The 20,202-nt window shown below is 40.0% G+C and overlaps 1 protein-coding gene and 1 pseudogene across 18 annotated transcripts in view; one reads left to right on the top strand and one right to left on the bottom strand.

The window, feature by feature from the left end:
• TAF1 (TATA-box binding protein associated factor 1) overlaps nucleotides 1-20,202 on the bottom strand; it is a 100,923-nt gene that overhangs the window by 31,178 nt on the left and 49,543 nt on the right. For 12 of the 18 annotated variants that reach the window (XR_012515620.1, XM_074391613.1, XM_074391618.1 and 9 more), the window contains 2 exons: nucleotides 20,084-20,168; nucleotides 370-483 (listed from right to left, as the gene is read on the bottom strand). Coding sequence is in view for 17 of the 18 variants with exons in the window: in XM_074391613.1 (XP_074247714.1) it covers nucleotides 370-483; nucleotides 20,084-20,168 (199 nt within the window). In the remaining variant the exon portion in view is untranslated. The remainder of the gene's footprint in view (nucleotides 1-369; nucleotides 484-20,083; nucleotides 20,169-20,202) is intronic. The other 6 variants (XM_074391623.1, XM_039475439.2, XM_039475444.2 and 3 more) reach the window with 1 other exon arrangement.
• On the top strand, nucleotides 3,044-3,158 carry LOC120366713 (small nucleolar RNA U13; annotated as a pseudogene).

The following is a 20,202-nucleotide window of genomic DNA, read 5'->3' as shown; positions in this document are numbered from 1 at the left end:
ACTGCGCCCGGCCACAGGAATAATTTTTAAAGTGTTAATTATTCCCAGTGTTAAAGAGGTTATAGGGAAACACATATTTTCTTTCACTGTTATTTTGACTATGAACAGGTATAGCCGTTTGGAACAAAATTTCAAAATATCAAGATTTCCTACAGAAATTTTGCACAAGCACACATCAATAAAATATAAAAATAGTTAACAACTAGGCCAGGCATAGTGGCTCACACCTGTAATCCCAGCACTCTGGGAGGCTGAGGGAGGTGGATTACCTGAGGTCAGGACTTTGGGACCAGCCTGGGCAACACGGGGAAACCCCATCTCTACTCTTATGTAAAAATAAAAAAATTAGCCAGGCATGGTGGTACACACCTGTAATCCCAGTTACACAGGAGGCTGAGGTACAAGAATCGCGTGAATCCGGGAGGCAGAGGTTACAGTGAGCCAAGATCTCATCACTGCACTCCAGCCTGGCCGACACAGAGACTTGGTTCCAAAACAAACAGAAAAAATAGTGAACAACTATCTGTACGCCAGCATTATGGAAATACTTTAAATGCCTATCAATAGAATGGTTAAATTATGATACATACATCCATGTTAAGAAATATGTTTAAAAGAATGTATAAATCTGTATGTACTAACATGAAAAGAGTAAAGATGAAAAATTCTCCCCAAATTGATCATGGGTTTTAACACAATTCTTACCCAAATCCCACTAAGACTTTTTTATACATATAGACAAGCCCCTTCTAAATTTAGTGGAATGGCAAAAGAACTAGAATATAAAATAGTTTTGAAAGAGTGAGAGAAATCACTCTGACAAGACTTCTAGAAATAAATCAACACCCTCAACTGATTTTGGATAAAGGTGTACGTACAGGACAATTCCAATGGAGAGAGGACAGTTTTTTCAATAAATTATGATGAAACATTAGACATCCATAGGCAAAAAAAAAAAAAAAAAGTACTTCAACCTAAACTTCATACTATACACAAAAAATAATTAAAAATGGATCATGGATTTAAGTGTAAAAGGCTACAACTTTAAATACTTTTAAGAAAAAACATAAGAGAAAACCTTTATGATCTGGGCAAAGACATTTGTTTTTCTTGAGACGAGTTTCACTTTGTTGCACAGGATGAAGTACAGTAGTGTGATCCTGACTCAATGTAACCTCTACCTCCCAGGTTCAACCAATTCTCCTGCCTCAGCCTCTCGAGTAGCTAGGATTACAGGTTTGTACCACCATACCCAGCTAAATTTTTTTTGTATTTTTAGTAGATATATGTTTCACCATGTTGACCAGGCTGGTCTCGTACTCCTGACCTCAAGCAAGCCACCTGCCTCTGCCTCTCAATGTGCTGGGATTACAGGCATGAGCCACCACACCTGGACAACTTCTTAAGAGATAAAAACACTGGCCATGTGTGGGGACTCACCACTATAATCCCAGCACTTCACCTTGACCTCCTGGGTCAGCCTTGACCACAGCCTTACCTCATGGGCTCAAGCAATCCTCCCATCTCAGCCTCCCAAGTAGGCGGGACCATGGGCATGCACCACCAAACAAAGAAACTTTTAAAAATTTTTTGTAGAGATGAGGTCTCACTATATCGCATAGGCTGGTCTTGAACTCCTGGGTTCAAGTAGTCTTCCCACCTTGGCCTCCCAAAGAATCAGGATTATAGGTATGAGCCACTGTACCTCGCCTGAAAGACACAATTAAGGGACTGAAAAGGTAAGACACAGACTGGGAGAATCGTATATCTAATAAAGGTCTTGTACCTAGAATATATAAAGAACCCTTAAAACTTATTATTAAGAAAACAGGCAGGGCGAGGCAGCTCACGCCCATAATCCCAGCACTTTGAGAGGCCAAGGTGGGCAGATCACTTGAGTTCAGGAGTTCAAGACCAGTCTGACCAACATGGCAAAACCCTATCTCTACTAAAAATACAAAAATTAGCCAGGAATGGTGGCAGGCACCTGTAATCCCAGCTACTTAGGAGGCTGAGGCAGAAGAATTGCTCAAACCTGAGAGGTAAAGGTTGCAGCAAGCCAAGCTTACGCCACTGCACTCCAGCCTGGGTGACAGAGCATGACTCTACAGACTGGGCGTGGTGGCTCACGCCTGTAATCAACATTTTGGGAGGCTGAGGCGAGCAGATCACTTGAAGTCAGACATTCAAAAAACAGCCTGGCCAACATGGTGAAAACTCGTCTCTACTACAAGTACAAAAAAATTAGCTGGGCATGGTGGCAGATGCCTGTAATCCTTGATATTCAGGAGGCTGGGGCAGAAAAATCGCTTAAACCTAGGAGGCAGAGATTACAGTGAGCCGCCGAGACCGAGCCATTGCACTCCAGCCTGGGTGAGAGTGAGACTGTCTCAAAAAAAAAGGAAGAAAGAAAGAAGAAAACAACACAACTAACACTGGGTCAAAGAAATGAACAGTCACTTCACCAAAGAAAACATACAGATGGGGCTCAGCACAGTGGCTCACACCTATAATCCCAGCACTTTGGGAGGCTGAGGTGGGCGGATCACTTGAGGCCAGGAGTTCAAGACCAACCTGGCCAACATAATGAAACACTGTCTCTACTAAAAATACAAAAATTTGCCAGGCATGGTGTTGTGTGCCTGTAATACCTGCTACTCAAGAGGCTGAGACACAAGAACTGCTTGAACCCAGGAAGCGAAGGTTGGAATGAGCAAAGATTACACCACTGCACGTCAGCCTGGGGAACAAGCAAAACTCTGTTGAAAGAAAAGAAAGAAAATACACAGATGGCACATGAAAAGATGCCCAACATCATTAGCCATTAGAAAAGTACAAAGTATTTGAGGAAATAGTTTTAAGACTGAGAGCAAGAAAATGTTTTTAATTAAAAAAAAAAAAAAATGCCAAGTAAAATCACAACGGAATAGAAGAACAGCTAAAAATCTAAAAAGTGATAATAATGAATGCTGCAGAGAAACTGAATCACATACATTGCTGGTGAGAATGTAAAATGGTACAGACACTCTGAAAGTGTGGCACAATCCTTTTGTAGTTCATAAGCTTATGATGACCCAAGTGTGATGACACTGGGTTTCCACACTCATGTGTGAGATGTGCCTCCCTCAGGCCGGGCACGGTGGCTCAAGCCTGTAATCCCAGCACTTTGTGAGGCCGAGGCAGGTGGATCACGAGGTCAAGAGATCGAGACCATCCTGGTCAACAAGGTGAAACGTCTCTACTAAAAATACAAAAAATTAGCTGGGCATGGTGGCACATGCCTGTAATCCCAGCTACTCAGGAGGCTGAGGCGGGAGAACTGCCTGAACCCACGAGGTGGAAGTTGCGGTGAGCCGAGATCGCGCCATTGCACTCCAGCCTGGGTAACAGGAGCGAAACTCCGTCTCAAAAAAAAAGAAAAGAAAGAAAAAAAAGAGATGTGTGCCTCCTTCAAACCTTATTACAATGTCAGTACATTACCCATCTGACGTGGAAAATAAAATGATTATAGTGCAGGTTCTTATAAAACGAAACATTTACATTCTATTCTTGGGCATTTATCCCAGAGAAATGAAAAATTTAACTCACCTAAAACCCTGTCCATGAATGTTCACAGCAGCTTTACTCATAGTGACAAAACAGTGAAAATGAACGTCCTTCAATGAGTAAATGTTTGAACAACCACACAACGGAACACTCAACAATTTAAAAAATAAACTACTGCAACAACAATTTAGATGGATCTCAAGGGAATTATCCTTTGTGAAAAAAGTCAACCTCAAATTGTTACATATTACATTATTCCATTTATGTAACATGCTCAAATGTCAAAACTATAGAGATGGAGAACAGACAAGTGGAACAGAACAGTGGTGGGTGTGGTGGTGGGTGGGGGTGCAGATACAAAGAACAGGGAGTTCCTTTACAGTAATAGTCCTAAATCTTGATTGTGGTGGTGGTTATAGGAATACATGTATGGAATAAAATTACACATACATATGCACAAATGAAAAGATTTTTTTAAAGGTGAAAACTAAGTTTTGTAATTTACTTAACAGTAATGTACCAATATAAATTTCCTAGTTTTGATATTGAAGTACAGCTATGTAAGATATTGCCATTGAAGGAGCTAAGTGAAAAACCCACAGGACTCTGTATTATTTCTTGCAACTTCCTGATTCTATAATTATCTCAAAATAAAAAGGATCAGAATATATTCATGAACAAAAAGGAGCAAATTTACAGAATAAAACAAAAACGTGAAAAACATACGTTTAATTTTCTTAATTGCTCCTGTGGACCAGGGCTACCCTACAGGCAGTGTGCTGAGAGCAGCATATGTAATTAGTAAACACGTTCTGTGTAAGCGGACCAGGGCTACCCTACAGGCAGTGTGCTGAGTGCAGCATATGTAATTAGTAAACATGTTCTGTGTAAGCATAGAAAAAAGTACATAAGAATATATACCAAGTTGCAATCTCTGGGGAAATGAAAATATGAGAGACAGGAGTGGGAGGGCAGGCAGAGGCTGTACCTTTTAATTTTATATATTTCTAAATTGTTTGACCTTTTTGTAAGAGGGTTTTTAAATTTTATTTTTATTTTTTTATTTTTCTTAAGACAGCGTTTCACCATGTTATCCAGGCTGGTCTTGAACTCCCGACCTCAGGTGATCCACCTGCTCGGCCTCCCAAAGTGCTGAGATTACAGGCATGAGCCACCATGCCCAGCTGTTTTTTTTTTTTTTTTTTTTTTGAGACGGAGTCTTACTCTGTTGCCCAGGCTGGAGTGCAGTGGCATAACCTCGACTCGCCACAACCTCCACCTCCCAGGTTCAAGCGATTCTCCTGCCTCAGCCTCCTGAGTAGCTGGGACAACAGGCACGCGCCACTATGCCCAGCTAATTTTTGTATTTTTAATTGAGATGGGGTTTCACCATATTGGCCCTCGAACTCCTGACCTCAGACGATCCACCCGCCTCAGCCTCCCAAAGTGCTGGGATTACAGGCATGAGTCACCACGCCTGGCCTTGTTTTTTTTAAAGGTCTACCTGACAGGAATGTACATGACAGGTTAGAAGGATATCTATCTAAAGCAGGCGTCCCCAAACTGCGGCCCCCTGCCGCACTTCAGGAAGGGGCACCTCTTTCATTGGTGGTCAGTGAGAGGAGCACAGTATGTGGCGGCCCTCCAACGGTCTGAGAGACAGTGAACTGGCCCCCTGTGTAAAAAGTTTGGGGACGCCTGATCTAAAGGCTGGGACATTCACTAGGTGACTAGGCAAAACATAACGCAAACTTTAGTGACATACTGGATGTTGGAACTTATTCAAAGTAAAGAATCAAGAACAAGAGGTTCCTAGACATAGGTACTGGACAATGTTAATGCCCCATTAAACCCAGATTGGAAATTTTAAATGAGTGATTCAAGTAAAGGAGAGAGAGCAGAAAGTTGGAATAAAGAAGGATATGAGGAAACAATAATACATTAGTTTGAGGTATGTTTTAAGTTCCACTGAAGCATCTAAGTGGAAATATTTGGTAAGTGGCTGGGGATACAGATCTTTGTCTACAACAGAGTCATCAGGAAAGAGGTGATAACTGAAGTTACAGGAGTAGGCAGAACATTCAGCAAAGGAGATTAAAAAGGAGTATTTTAAGAGGTGGGAGGAAAATAAGGGCTGACTTTTTTCTTTTTGGAGTCTCCTTCTGTCACCCAGGGTGAAGTACAGTGTCACCATCTTGGCTCACTGCAACCTCCACCTCCCAGGTTTAAGGGATTCTCCTGCCTCAGCCTCCTGAGTAGCTGGGATTATAGGCATGCACTACCACGCCTGGCTAATTTTTTTTTTTAATTTTAGTAGAGATGGGGTTTCACCATGTTGGCCAGGCTGGTCTCGAACTCCTGACCTCAGGTGATCCACCCACCTTGGCCTCCCAAAGTGCTGGGATTACAAGTGTGAGCCACCACACCCGGCCAAAGCTGAATATTGTCATGGAAGCCAATCACAATACAGTTGCAAGGAAAGAATGGTCAATGATGTCAAATACTAGGGTGAAGTCAAGATAAGGACAGAAAAGTGCCCACTCTATCTTACAATTATGTGATCCTGTTTACTTGATAGATTGGGCAGGGTGGAAACCAGCTTAAAGCTAAGTGAGGCATTATTGGCAAGCAAAGAAAATAGTGAGAGATGTTACATATTCATAAAAGAAGTCTGGCTGTCATAAAAAAGAATGAAAGTCTGAAACATGCTACAACATGGATGAGCCTTTAAAATATGCTAAGTAAAACAAACCAGACATAAAAGAATATTGCATATATTGTATGATTTACTTATATGACGTACCTGGAATAGGCAATTTCATAGAGACAGAAACTAGAATAGAGGTTACCAGCAGCTGGGAAGAAGGGAGTTATCATGTAAGAGGTACAGAGTTTCTGTTTGGAATTATAAATAAGTTCTGGAAATACATAGTGGTAATAGTTGCACTACATCGTGAATATACTTAATGCCACTGATTTGTACACTTAAAAAGAGTTAAAATGGGCCGGGCACGGTGGCTCAAGCCTGTAATCCCAGCACTTTGGGAGGCCGAGGCGGGTGGATCACGAGGTCAAGAGATCAAGACCATCCTGGTCAGCAAGGTGAAACCTCGTCTCTACTAAAAATACAAAAAAAAGTTAGCTGGGCATGGTGGCGCGTGCCTGTAATCCCAGCTACTCAGGAGGCTGACGCAGGAGAATTGTCTGAACCCAGGAGGCGGAGGTTGCGGTGAGCCGAGATCGTGCCATTGCACTCCAGCCTGGGTAACAAGAGCGAAACTCCGCCTCAAAAAAAAAAAAAAAAAAAAAAAAAAAAGAGTTAAAATGACAGCCAGGTGCAGTGGCTCACACCTGTAATCCCAGCACTTTGGGAAGTCAAGGTGGGTGGATCACCTGAGGTCAGGAGTTTGAGGCCAGCCTGGCCAACATAGTAAATCCCCATCTGTACTAAAAATACAAAAATTAGCCAGGCGTGGTGGTACATGCCTGTAATCCCAGTTAATCTGGGGACTGAGGCAGGAGAACTGCTTGAACCCAGGAAGCGGAGGTTGCAGCGAGCCAAGAGTGTGCCACTGCACTCCAGCCTGGGCAAAAGAATGAGACTCCATCTCAAGAAAAAGAAAAAGAAAAAGAACATAGAAGGACCATTTTTATATTATACATATTCTACCATAATAAAAGAAGTCTGTCTGGAAAGAGAAAGAGAAAAGATAGCAGCAAGAGACTGAAGCAGGATTGGGGGAAGGTTTTTCTTCTCTTCAATGACATGAAGTGACTTAACCTTCATATGGAAATATTTCTTCTTTTTTGGGGGGGGACAGAGTCTCACTCTGTCGCCCAGGTTGGAGTGTAGTGGCACGATCTCAGCTCCAGGCATGTGCCACCAGTCACAGCTAATTTTTGTATTTTTAGTAGAGATGGGGTTTCACCATGTTGGTGGCCAGGCTGGTCTCAAACTCCTGGCCTCAAGTGATCCACCCACCTTGGCCTCTCAAAATGCTGGGTTACTGTTGTGAGCCACTAAGCCTGACAGGCAATACTTATATATTGGTCCCAATCACTGATGGAAAAAAAAGATCCTTATTATTCATTAGTGGTCAAACTTATAGTAGTACCCTCATAGCACAGACTTAGAAACTAGAATTATGGAAATACCTTAAGCATTATATTTAACTTATGAACAATACTGAATCATCTATTCATATTCTTCAAACTGATAGAAACTTTTAGACTTAACCAGGTAGGAAAAAAAAGAGCACATGCACAACGGCAGTAAAACTTTTAAGTTACCTAGGGATAAACTCAACAATGAGAAATTCAAAAGCAAAAAAAACTATAAAATGTATAGGAATAAATTTTAAAAAGACGCCTTGAAACTACATGAAGAAAACTAGAAGCCATTATTGAGAGACGTAAAAGAAAATGTGAATAAAGAAAGAAACCTAAGCTTCCAAGTGGAAAAATGCAGAATCATAAAGATACACAGTTTCTCCAAATTAACCCATGAATTAAATAAAATTTTATAAATTTAAGTTGTATAAAGTTGTAAATATGTTATTTAAAATTATGTAAAATTACAAAATTAAATAAAATTTATGGATTAAATAACATAAATTAAAGTAATCCATAAATTAAATCTCAATCATGTTGAGAATTAGAATCTAACAAAAATGACCTTAGAGTTTATTTAGGAAAATTAGGCAAGCACTGTCAAGGAATTTAAAATTGTAAAGCCTCAGTGATAGAAACAATTATATTATCCAGTGATAATAGCACTAGACTCGACAAATAGATTGAAGCAGAACAGAAAGCTCTCAAATAGGTACAAGAATATGTAAGAATTTGGTATATTACAAAGGTAGCATTTTGGCCAGGTGCAATGGCTTATGCCTGTAATCCTAGCACTTTGGGAGGCTGAGGTGGGTGGACCATTTGAGCCCAGGAGTCGGAGACCAGCCTGGGCCATGGTGAAACCCCATCTCTACTAAAAATACAAAAATTAGCCGGGCTTGGTGATGTGTGCCTGTAGTCCCAGCTACTTGGGAGGCTGAGGTGGGAGGATAGCTTGAGCCTAGGGAGGTAGACGCTGGAGTGAACCATGCTCACACCACTGGACTCCAGCCTGGGCAACAGAGCAAGACCTTTTTTTTTTTTTTTTTTTTTTTTTTTAAAAAAAAGAGGCAGCATTTCAATTAGTAGAAAAGGTTAGACTGTTCGATAAATAGGACTTGGACGCTTTGGCTAGTATTTGGGAAAGAAAGTAAGTTGTGTATTTATCTTATACTTAAGGTTCTATTCTAAAAAGTAGATAAACATTTAAATACTTAAAATACTATATGTATTAGAAGAAAATATCGTTTGCCATCTTGGGGGTAGGGAAGATCTTTTAAACAGTTATAATACCAAAGACAAGAATCATATAGAAATGACTAATAAATATGAAGTTTCTGTATGTCAGAAATACCATAAAATCAAAAATTAAAGGACTTTCTGGGCATGATGGAGTAAAATGCTATTTGATTAGTCCTCCTACTATAACCAGAAAACTAGAAAAAAAAAAAATGAAACAACTGTTTTCAGACACTGAGCAACAAGAAGTATAAGATGGTGTGATCTCTGTGAGAAGGTACAATTGTCCCTGGCTTTCTGCTGAAGGCAAGCCAAAGACAGCAGTCTTTCTGAGCTGTGGAGGCACGCCGGAGTCTGAGGAGGTTAAGACAGCTGGAAATTGCAAAGCATAACTGGAGAAGAGGGTGCTCCACAGAAAAATATCAAGATCTGCAAGGGTTCCCTTTAGTCTCTGGCTGAATAACTACAAAGTTGCACAGACGTAGGATGAGACTCCAGGATGCCAGGCAAAGGTCCTATAACCTGAACAACTATCAGAGCCCACAAAAGTTGGGAGTAGGGGGAAGATTTCTCAGTTTTTTTTTTGTAAATTTATATCTAGATTGTGGGGTCCAACTGAGTCTTCTAAAACTTCGGGCTCTCAGGTTTCATGACACATGTTCTACCTATGTCCATCCCAAAGATGGCTTCTTACTGGAGTTGATTTTGGTTTTAAGAGCACTAGAGGAGAAACTCGCTATGAAATCTTTGGTAAAGGGAATCTCATCACGACTAACTCAGTGTCACCTACTGGTTCAGACTATGCAGTTCATTTCAAATGAGATCAGGCACATTTAGGGTGGTACAGTCACAGACTATGCAGCTCATTTCAAATTTAACTAAATATTAAGTACTAAGGCCTCTGCCAACTTTGTTAAGTCTAGCAAAAAGTTTGGGTTATATTTTTCAGAAGGGATTTATCTGTATGACTCTCTCCTTTAACTGACATAGAATCTTGTGGTCCTTTTGGGACTGCTAAATAACTCCAACTACTTAAAGTTGTGGGCTTCCCTGATTATTAATGTTCTTTTCAAATGCCATTTAAACATGAACAGAGGTTCGCAGATTGATCTAGTACTTACGTGGTAGCCAGAAGGCACAAGGGCCTAACTCTATAATTGGTGCAGTCCATTGTCATCACTAAGGACAAGACTGATTCCTCTGATACATACTGCCTATGTCCAGAGGCGTTTTGTATGGAGTGTTACTTATATTCTGGTTTTTGCCTAATGACCCTAATCTTAGTGCTAAGTATTCTGGCTATATACAATATAGTTCATGGGCTAAATATGTGACTAATAAAGGGTAAGCCAATGAAGTCAGTGTAAAATGTTATAGAAACATGCTCGTATGCAGTATGATATTATGTGTGAAGGATCTGAATAGAATGTTAACCAGATATACCATTCTACTAATTTAGACTAACTTTAATACTAACTTTGTAAAATTTTACAAAATAAAATTTTTTAAGTAGAGAATAAAGTTCACATGGACTTTGTTACTATTTTTATTTTTTGTTTATTGAGACAGGGTCTCTCTCTGACAACCAAGCTGGTGTGCAGTGGCACACTCATGGCTCACTGCAGCCTCGAACTCCTGGGCTCAGCGATCCTCGTGCCTCAGCCTCCCAAGTAGCTAGGATTACAGGTGCACACCACCATGCCCAGCTAATTTTTAAATTTTTTTGTAGAGACAGGATCTCTAGCCAGGGCTGGTCTTGAACTTCTGGCCTCAAGAGATCCTCCTCCCTTAATTTTCTTCTTTTTTTTTTTTTCAGGCCCATATTGGCCGAATGCCTTAATTTTCATAGCCTTAATTTTCCCCCAAAGCATTAGGATTACAGGAGAGTCACTGCACCCAGCTCAGACTTTGTTACTATAAATTAAAAACAGAGGTGGGATATTTGGCTGAAACAACAAAGTTTTAAACAGAGATATTATTTCATGTATTATTACTTGATAGTAAGAAATATTTTATATGTGCCTTTAATTCCTCAATGTCTTTCTAGATGTCACCATTTCATATCACACGGCACTACTAACCTTAGAGACCTATTCAGAAGTGTCCTATTCTCTCATCCACTGGTTAAGAATGGGGAAAAGTCAGCCTTCTAGGTTGTCCACTGTTACTACCAAGACATTATTTACTACTTTTTGCGGGGGGAAAAAAAAAAAATTCTCTCCTACTCTAAGGGCTGCCTTTTTTTTTTTTTTTTAAATGCCAGAGTTTGAAGACTAGGAGCCAGATTTGGCCTGGAGATAGACATTTTCATTTGGCAATGGAGTTAAAAAATATTTAAATTATTTGCAAGTTTGCAAAAAATTGAGAAATGTCACATAAAAAGTCCAGATTTTCAGCTTTTCTTGAAAAATATCTAGCGACACTGAATACTCATTTTTTTAGGACAACAATCAGATGAAGTAAAAAGGACATGCTGCTTTAGATGGCATTTGTACTCTTCCAGTTTACCACAATCTCACCTGGCCCACCTTAGTCATTTACATTACTTGTTTGACCCCTGCAGGACACCTGAGTTTGAAATCTGTGTTCTTCACCTTTAGTCACCATTATTAGCTGATTCTCATTCACAAAGACTTATGCACCTGGCACAATCATTCTCTCCGCTCCAAATCCCTCCCATCAGAGTGAGTTACTTTCTTGTTCACATGTACGAGCTATCCAAATCCCTGAAAATCTTTGTGCCAATAGTCTGCACCTTTGTTCCAGCCAAAGGCATCCATGGCTATACCCAGAATGTTGTCTACTGAAAAACTGCTTCACCTCTGAAACTTTCAACTCCAAATATTCTACTTTCTTATCACAGCCTTTTATCTTTCCAGTTTTTTCATTCTCTCTTACCTCAAGAAAACTGTCAGGCCCATTAATTTCTATCTCTCATCATATTAAGCCTCTCCTGGCATTAGTTTCATGCATAATCAGACCCATGTTTTAAAAACTAAGGTAATGTACAACAATATACCCAAGCTAGCTATGGGATCATTGTTGCATAGCTTCCTGAATCAGCAAATTTTACTTGAAGGAGAGGGAATGTAATTTGGTAAGAAATTTGAAGCATGTTAAAGTACAGATAAGCCTAATGAAAAGTCTGCATAAATTTTTAAGATAAAACACAAATTGCCAAGGAAGTTTCAAGCTTTTTTGGAGCTGCTTCGAAAGATAGTCCCCCAAACTGGAAACTATACAGTCACAATCCTCTGCAACAAAGTGTCCTTTAGTGACAAGGTTTGAGATGCCTAACTTCAACCTTTTTTTTTTTTTTGGTAATACCCTCAATTCCCAATCTTTCCAGCACATCCACAAAACAAAATCTCAATCCGGAATCAATTTTATCATCTGCCTTCTCAGTTTCCTAACTTTATTTGATAAGCACTGACAAAAATCACAGGACTGTGCCAACTGATAATGCCAAAAAAGTCTCCATCTTCAGTTGGACCCTCAAAAGCTGCTCAACAGCATTGTGAAATGTCCCTAATCAGCTCCTTTTTCAATTTCCCACAAAAATAATTCACTTACTGATATTTTTCTTCAAATTCCTTCTCCCACTTTTAATCTTAGCAAAAGACCCTGTTTTTACAGAGAAATAAGATGCTGCTTAGGCAGAAACTTTCTAAACATCTACTTTCCAACCTCCATAGGCATTTCATATCCTTAATTTTCTTCTCTTTGACCTATACAAAGGTCTCCTCTGTCCAACTGCCTTCATCCCCTCAACATATCGTCTACTTCCTTCTCCCCTTCAGAGGCAACTCTCAATCTCTACTTTCTTGCTTCCCATTCATTCATAACCCCTGCAGTCTGCCTTTTTATTCTACCACTTCGCCAAAATAGTTCTTCTAATAACCATCCTCTTTGGTCTTCTCTGTAGCACCTGACCTGCTGGTAACTTTCCCTCTTTGAAATCCTATTCTCTTGGTTTGCATTATATATTATCCTCTCCTGATTTTTCTTCTTTCATTCTGGCCACTCCTTCATATTCATCTGTTATCTTAAATATTCAGTTTGCCAGGTCTATTCTTATCCTACATCCTCTCTTAAAGTAAACAGTGATTCTTAACTTTTTTGGGGTCACACACAACTTTGATAATCTGACAAAATCGTCTTTCTACCCAGTAAAATATACAACAATATTTTACATACAACATCAGAGGGTTCAAAGAATTCCCATATTCTCCCTATTTGAGCTCATCTACCCATATTTTTACATGCTGTTCACCTGAAAAATAATTGTATTTATAGCATAAATTCTTTTCTGAGGCCAGGTACGACAGCTCATGCCTATAATCCCACCACTTTGGAAGGCCAAGGCAGGTGGATCATTTGAGGTCAGGAGTTTGAGACCAGCCTGGCCAACATGGTGAAACCCCATCTCTACTAAAAATGCAAAAATCAGCTGGGCGTGGTGATGTATGCCTGTAATCCCAGCTACTTCGGAGGCTGAGGCAGGCGAATCACTCGAACCTGGGAGACAAAGGCTGCCATGAGCCGAGATCACGCCACTGCACTCCAGCCTGGACTCTTGTCTCAAAAAGAAAGAAAAAAATTGTTTTCTCAGCTTTGGACCTGTATACAGCTAACTACCTACTATAAGACTTCACTTAGATGTCCTATCCCAATACAACATACCAAGTTGAACTCTGCTATCTTTTCTCCAAACTGCTCCTCCTCTATTTCCCATATTAGTCAGTGGCACAACCTGCTGCCCAAGTTAGAATTTTGGATGTCATTTGATTTATTAATCCTTCTAAAAATGGAAATTTCTTATAGCTGCAAAAGTATTATGTGCTCACTAAGAAATTCAAATACCTAAGTACAAACAAGTAAAAACTATCCTCAATTTCTCCCTTTAGTAAATTCAATTCCATGGCAACAACTGAGCTAAACAGTGACTGACTCCTAAATGGGGTACCAGTTCATTGGCCCCCACAACATAGCCCATTTCACTCATTTATAGAAATACACGAATTTATTACCTAAGTCTACCATTTTGATAGCTAAGCAATATTCCATCATATAGATGTGCCATTTTTTAAACAATTTCCTATTGTTGGATATTTAGAATGCTCCGTTTTTGCAATTATAAGCAATGCTGCAAAGAACATTTATACATGTACCTTTATAAACTTGTGCGGAGTAGTCCCTAGAAGTGAAGTTGCTTAGCCAAAGGAAATGAACATCTACAGTCCTCTAAAACGTTTGTACTAATTTATGTTTCCACCAAGAGCATAAGTGCTTGATACTATCTTAAATCTTCCTCCTTTACCCATACCCCCAACTTCTAATCATTTATGAAACATCAATTCTACCTCCTCAGCATCTCTATACCCTGTCTTCACCTTTTTACTCCTGTTGATACTGACCTTAGTTTAGACTGTCAGTATTTTTAACTGGGAATGCTGTCAATAGTTTCTTTTTTTTTTTTATGTTTGAAATAATGGTGTTTTTTTTTTTTTTTAATTGCATTTTAGGTTTTGGGGTACATGTGAAGAACATGCAAGATTGTTGCATAGGTACACACATAGCAGTGTGGTTTGCTGCCTTCCTTCCCCTCACCTGTATCTGTCATTTCTCTCCATGCTACCTCTTCCCACCTCCCCACCCCCCATTCCTCCCCCATTTCCCCCCAACGGACCCCAGTGTGTAGTGCTCCCCTCCCTGTGTCCATGTGTTCTCGCTGTTCAACACCCACCTATGAGTGAGAACATGCGGTGTTTGATTTTCTGCTCTTGTGTCAGTTTGCTGAGAATGATGGTTTCCAGGTTCATCCATGTCCCTACAAAGGACACGAACTCATTGTTTTTGATGGCTGTGTAATATTCCATGGTGTATATGTACCACATTTTCCCTATCCAGTCTATCATCGATGGGCATTTGGGTTGGTTCCAGGTCTTTGCTATTGTAAACAGTGCTGCAAACAGTCGTGTGCATGTGTCCTTATAGTAGAATGATTTACAATCCTTTGGATATATACCCAGTAATGGGATTGCTGGGTCAAATGAGATTTCTATTTTTAGGTCATTGAGGAATCGCCACACTGTCTACCACAATGGTTGAATTAATTTACACTCCCAACAGTGTAAAAGTGTTCCTATTTGTCCACATCCTCTCCAGCATCTGTTGTCTCCAGATTTTTTAATGATCGCCATTCTAACTGGTGTGAGATGGTATCTCAATGTGGTTTTGATTTGCATTTCTCTAATGACCAGTGATGATGAGCATTTTTTCATATGTTTTTTGGCCTCCTGTATGTCTTCTTTTGTAAAGTGTCTGTTCCTATCCTTCACCCATTTTTGAATAGTTTCTTTACTGGTCTCTATCTTATTCCCCTCCTCCAATCCATTCTTCTGATAGGTTTCAGAATGATCTTACTAATACCTGTTATGTCCCTTTCTCCTTCTAACGGTTTGGTGTGACATACTAGGCCTTTCATAACTTAGCCCCTCTACCTTTAAAATCTTGTATCTCACTACCAAATGTAGTTCCACTATGCATCCTAGTCATATTTAACTACCTGCACTTCCCTATCCAAGGTACCTTCATCTACTTTTGCATTTGTGCTATCTGCCAGGAACTTCTCCCCTACTGTTTTCTACTTGACTATTTCTTTGGCACAGTAAGTAGCTATTATAATCAACATTCTTCAAAATTCAGTTCAAAAGTCATTTCCTCTTAGGAAGAATTCCCTGCTTCCTATACCAGAAAAAAAAAACACGGAAAACATAAAAGATGAAAACAAAGACAATCCTAACCCTATGTCACAGAAACACTATTATCACTCTGGTGTGTTTCCTTCTAGCCTTTTTTGTACGTATATGCTTTTTTTTTTTTTTTTTTTAAAGCATGACTGAGATGAAATAAACATCTCTGTGCTCTGCTTTTCTCACTTAACATTGTGAGAATGTTTTGGTTATTAAGTTTTCCAAAAAAGAGCTTTAAATCTGTACTTAATAATTGATTATAAAGATAGCACTTTAATATCATCCCCTTTACGTCAACTATTCAGGTTACATAAATCCTTGCTAATATAAATATCATTAATACCTTTGACTACAGCTCTGATTAAGATTATCATCTTACGACACACTAAGTACTTACATGCACTATTTTATTTAATCCTCACGACAACCCTCTGAGGGGAATACTATTATTCTTACTTCACGGATGGAAAAGCAGAGACTAAGGGATTTGCTCAAAATCACATTGCTATTAAGTGGTGGGGTCAATATTCAAATCCAAGTCTACCTGACAATAAAGTCTATTCACTCAACAATTTTTTAGTCTCTCAATGTTGCCAAACAGCTTTCCAGAAATGCCTCACAATTTTATACTGCCAACAGCACTATGTGAGTGCACCTGCCTCACTACCATTATGTCTACTAAAAATTTTAGCTGGCCAGGCACGGTGTCTCATACCTGTAATTCCAGCACTTTGGGGGAGTAATGCAGGTATATCATGAGGTCAGGAGTTCGAGAACAGCCTGGCCAACATGGTGAAACCCCACCTCTACTAAAAATACAAAAAAATTAGCCAGGCGTAGTGATGCATGCCTGTAATCCCAGCTACTCAGGAGTCTGAGGCAGGAGAATCACCTGAACCTGCAAGGTGAGCCAAGATGGCAACACTGTACTCCAGCCTGGATGACAGATCAAGACTCTGTCTCAAAAAAAAAAAAAAAAAAAAAAAAAAAATCTCTTTCCATTGCATTTCCTTTTCCTTTTTTTTTTTTTTTTGAGACCAAGTCTCACTCTATTGCCCAGGCTGGGATGCAGTGGCACTATCTCGGCTCGCTGCAACCTCCACCTCCTGGTTCAAGCAATTCTCATGCCTCAGCCTCCCAAGTAGCTGGGTTTACAGGTGCCCACCACCACACTCAGCTAATTTTTGTATTTTTAGTAGAGGTGGAATTTCACCATGTTGGCCAGGCTGGTCTCAAACTCCTGACCTCAGGTGATCTGCCTGCCTCAGCCTCCCAAAGTGCTGGGATTACAGGGGTGAGCCACCACGCCGGGCCCAATTGCATTTATTTGATTGCTAGTGTAACAGAATACTTATTCATGTTTGTTATTTAATTTTTGTCTTCTGTGATTTGTCCATCTGCCCTCTGCTTACTTTCCTATTAGTATCTTCTCTGTTTGGCTTATTGTTTTACATAAGCTCCTTGTAAGTCTGCCCTATGTCCTAAGTCAGCCATCAGCGGGTCAAGTGCCTGTTAACACTCTTGCTTATCACTTGCTATACACAGTCTTTTTTAGACATCTGTGAGCTTACTAACACTTCCACTGCCAGAATTCTGGATGATTAACTTTAGGTGTTTTCATGATACAATAATGGATAATTGACCCAACAAGGGGCATTTCCACTCTCTAATTTCCAATGTATAATAAGCAGAGCAAAGTAGATTCTTTCAACCCAAACCAGAATGAACAAAAATAGAAGTCTCATCTCCTTAAAGATATATGCATGTTCTGGTTACATATAGTTCCCTGAACTTGCCCTGTTCTTTCATTCTTCCATGATATTAAGCATTGTATTCTCTGCTCTGAATGACTTCTTCTTCAATCTTTCTGATTGCCCAGCCCTTCACTTTTTCTCTCCAATTCTCTTCCTCTTCAGACAAACTTAACAGCCATACTACTAATTGCTAAAATTACAGGATAAAAGTCTTATAATCATATGGATTCTTAGTTGAGACCACAGTATGCTAGGCAATACTCTCAAATGCCCTTAGCTCCGTCTTCTATTTGTTTAAGGAATTGTAAGAAATCATTTCCCTGCTCCATTCCTTCATTGTTCTCCCATTTAGGACCAAGTACAAACTAAAGTATAGCACACCAAACCCTCTGATTTGACTCTTGCCTGCCTCCAGTCATTCACCAATATGTACAATGGAACTGCAACCCCAACACCTTGTTTCTTAAACCTATCGTGCAATTTCAGGCCTCTGTGCCTTTACATATTGCTGTTCTCTCCACCTAGAACATTTTCTCCTCCACATTCTTTGCCAAGTAAACACAATTGATCTTTCAGAACTCAGCTTAAGAAAACTCTCTTCTGGATGGGTGTGGTGGCTCATGCCTGTAATCCTAACACTTTGGGAGGTCAAGATGAGAGGATGGCTTGAGCCCTGGAGTTCCAGACCAGCCTGGGCAACATAGCGAGACCCCCATCTCTGTTTGTAAAAATGAAAAAGAAAACCCTCTTCCAGAAAGCTTCCTCTAATGCCACTTTTTTTTTTCCTTTTTGAGATGGGGCCTTGTGCTATGTTGCCCAAGCTGGTCTTGAACTCTTAAGCTCAAGTGATCTACCCACCTCAGTCCCCCAAAGTGCTAGGAGTACAGGCATGATCCACCACGGCCAGCCCCACTCTAATTTGGATATACTGTCCTGTGGCACTCTGTGCATGCTTACAGCAATAAAATGTAAGTACTATAATTTTCCTTTTCTGTTTCCCCAACTAAACTAAACTAACCTGGTGCAAATACCATATCTAATTTTGTATTTGTAACATCTATCAGTGCCAGCACATATGATTACTCAAGGTTTGCTTAACAATTGAGTCATTTGAAACTGAATTATTATCCTCTGAAACATAGGCAGAAAGAATGAACTTAAAAAAAAAAAAAAAAAAAAACTGAACTATTAGCTCATTTAAGAAGCCTTTCCTAACCCTCAGGTTAAGATATTCCTTGCTCTCATCTGATGCACTTTGTATATACTTCTATTACAACCCTTGTTAAGCTGCATTTTACTTATTTATTTATAGAGACAGGGTCTTGCTGTCACCCAGGATATAATGCAGGGGCATGACCATAGCTCACTGCAGTCTTGAACTCCTGAGTTCAAGCAATCCTCCTGCTTTAGCCTCCCAAGTAGCTAAGACTTCAGGCACTCACCACCACCTCCCTAGCTAGTTTTTTAAGTTTTTTATATAGACGAGGTCTTGCTATGTGTGCTCGGGCTGGTCACAAACTCCTAGCCTCAAGCAATCCTCCACATCAGCCTACCAAAGTGTTGAGATTATCAGCATGAGCCACCGTGCCTGGTTCCAAGCCGCATATTAATTGTCTCTTTCCACCAACTGGATTATGAATTACTTGAGGACAGTGACTGTCTTTCGTATCAGTAGATTAAGCAGCTAGCACAGAGTCTGGCATATGTTATTAAATCAACTCATGTACTGAGGAAAACTGCATGTATCAAGGAAGCTCACCATAGTCTATAGCTACCAATTTCCATAAAGTCCATCTAAGGGCCTGGGGCATAGTTGAGTTTTCATATCCCAGGAAAAAGCAGTGATGCCTCAGAGACCAAAATAATATCCATTTGATTTTTATTCTCATCTCGTTTTTCTGTGCCTACCAAGATTTCAAAAGTAAGCATATATTACTTTTTCATCATTAAAGGCTAATGGCAATCTTTATACAACATACACACTAAAATATATGCTTTCTTTAAAACAGAACAAAACAAAAAGACTGGCCTGGTGTGGTGGCTCATGCCTGTAATCCCAGTACTTTGGGAGGCCAAGGCAGGTGGATCACCTGAGGTCAGGAGTTTGAAACTAGCCTGGCCAATATAGTGAAATCCCATCTCTACTAAAAATATAAGTTAGCTGGGGGTGGTGGCGGGCACCTGTAATCCCAGCTACTCAGGAGGCTGGGGCAGGAGAATCGCTTGAACCCAGGAGGCAGCGCTTGCAGTGAGCCAAAATTGTGCCATTACACTCCAGCCAGGGCGACAAGAATGAAACTCCAACTTAAAAAGACTAAGTCACTCAACTGATCCTGCTGTCACTACTCAAGGCTTCTTTATGCACATAAATTTTAATAATGCTGGCCAGGAGCGCTGGCCCACACCTGTAATCTCAGCATTTTGGGAAGCCTAGGTGGAAGGACTGCTTGAGCCCAGAGTGGGCAAAATAGCAAAACCCTGTCTCTACCACAGACACAAAAAAAGAACTTGGCGCAGTGGCAGGTGCCTGTTCAGTGAACTACGATCACACTCCAGTCTTGGCAACAGAGCAAAATCCTGTCTCAAAAAAAATTTTTTTTAATAATGCTACCTAATGTTAGGTGGAGAGAAGATGAACGGATAGAAAGAAAAAAAAAAAAAAGAAAAAGAAATACTCACCATTATACTTAACACTGTTGGCCAGAATAAGGTTTACATCATCTAGAAAGCTCTCCCGACTCTGATACTTGTGTTTGGAGATATTCTGTGATGAAAATAATCAGGCACTCAGATACACA

The sequence above is a fragment of the Saimiri boliviensis genome, chromosome X (genome assembly GCF_048565385.1).
Source record: "Saimiri boliviensis isolate mSaiBol1 chromosome X, mSaiBol1.pri, whole genome shotgun sequence".
NCBI classification, from domain to species: domain Eukaryota; kingdom Metazoa; phylum Chordata; class Mammalia; order Primates; family Cebidae; genus Saimiri; species Saimiri boliviensis.
This window is presented reverse-complemented; position numbering and strand designations above follow the sequence as displayed.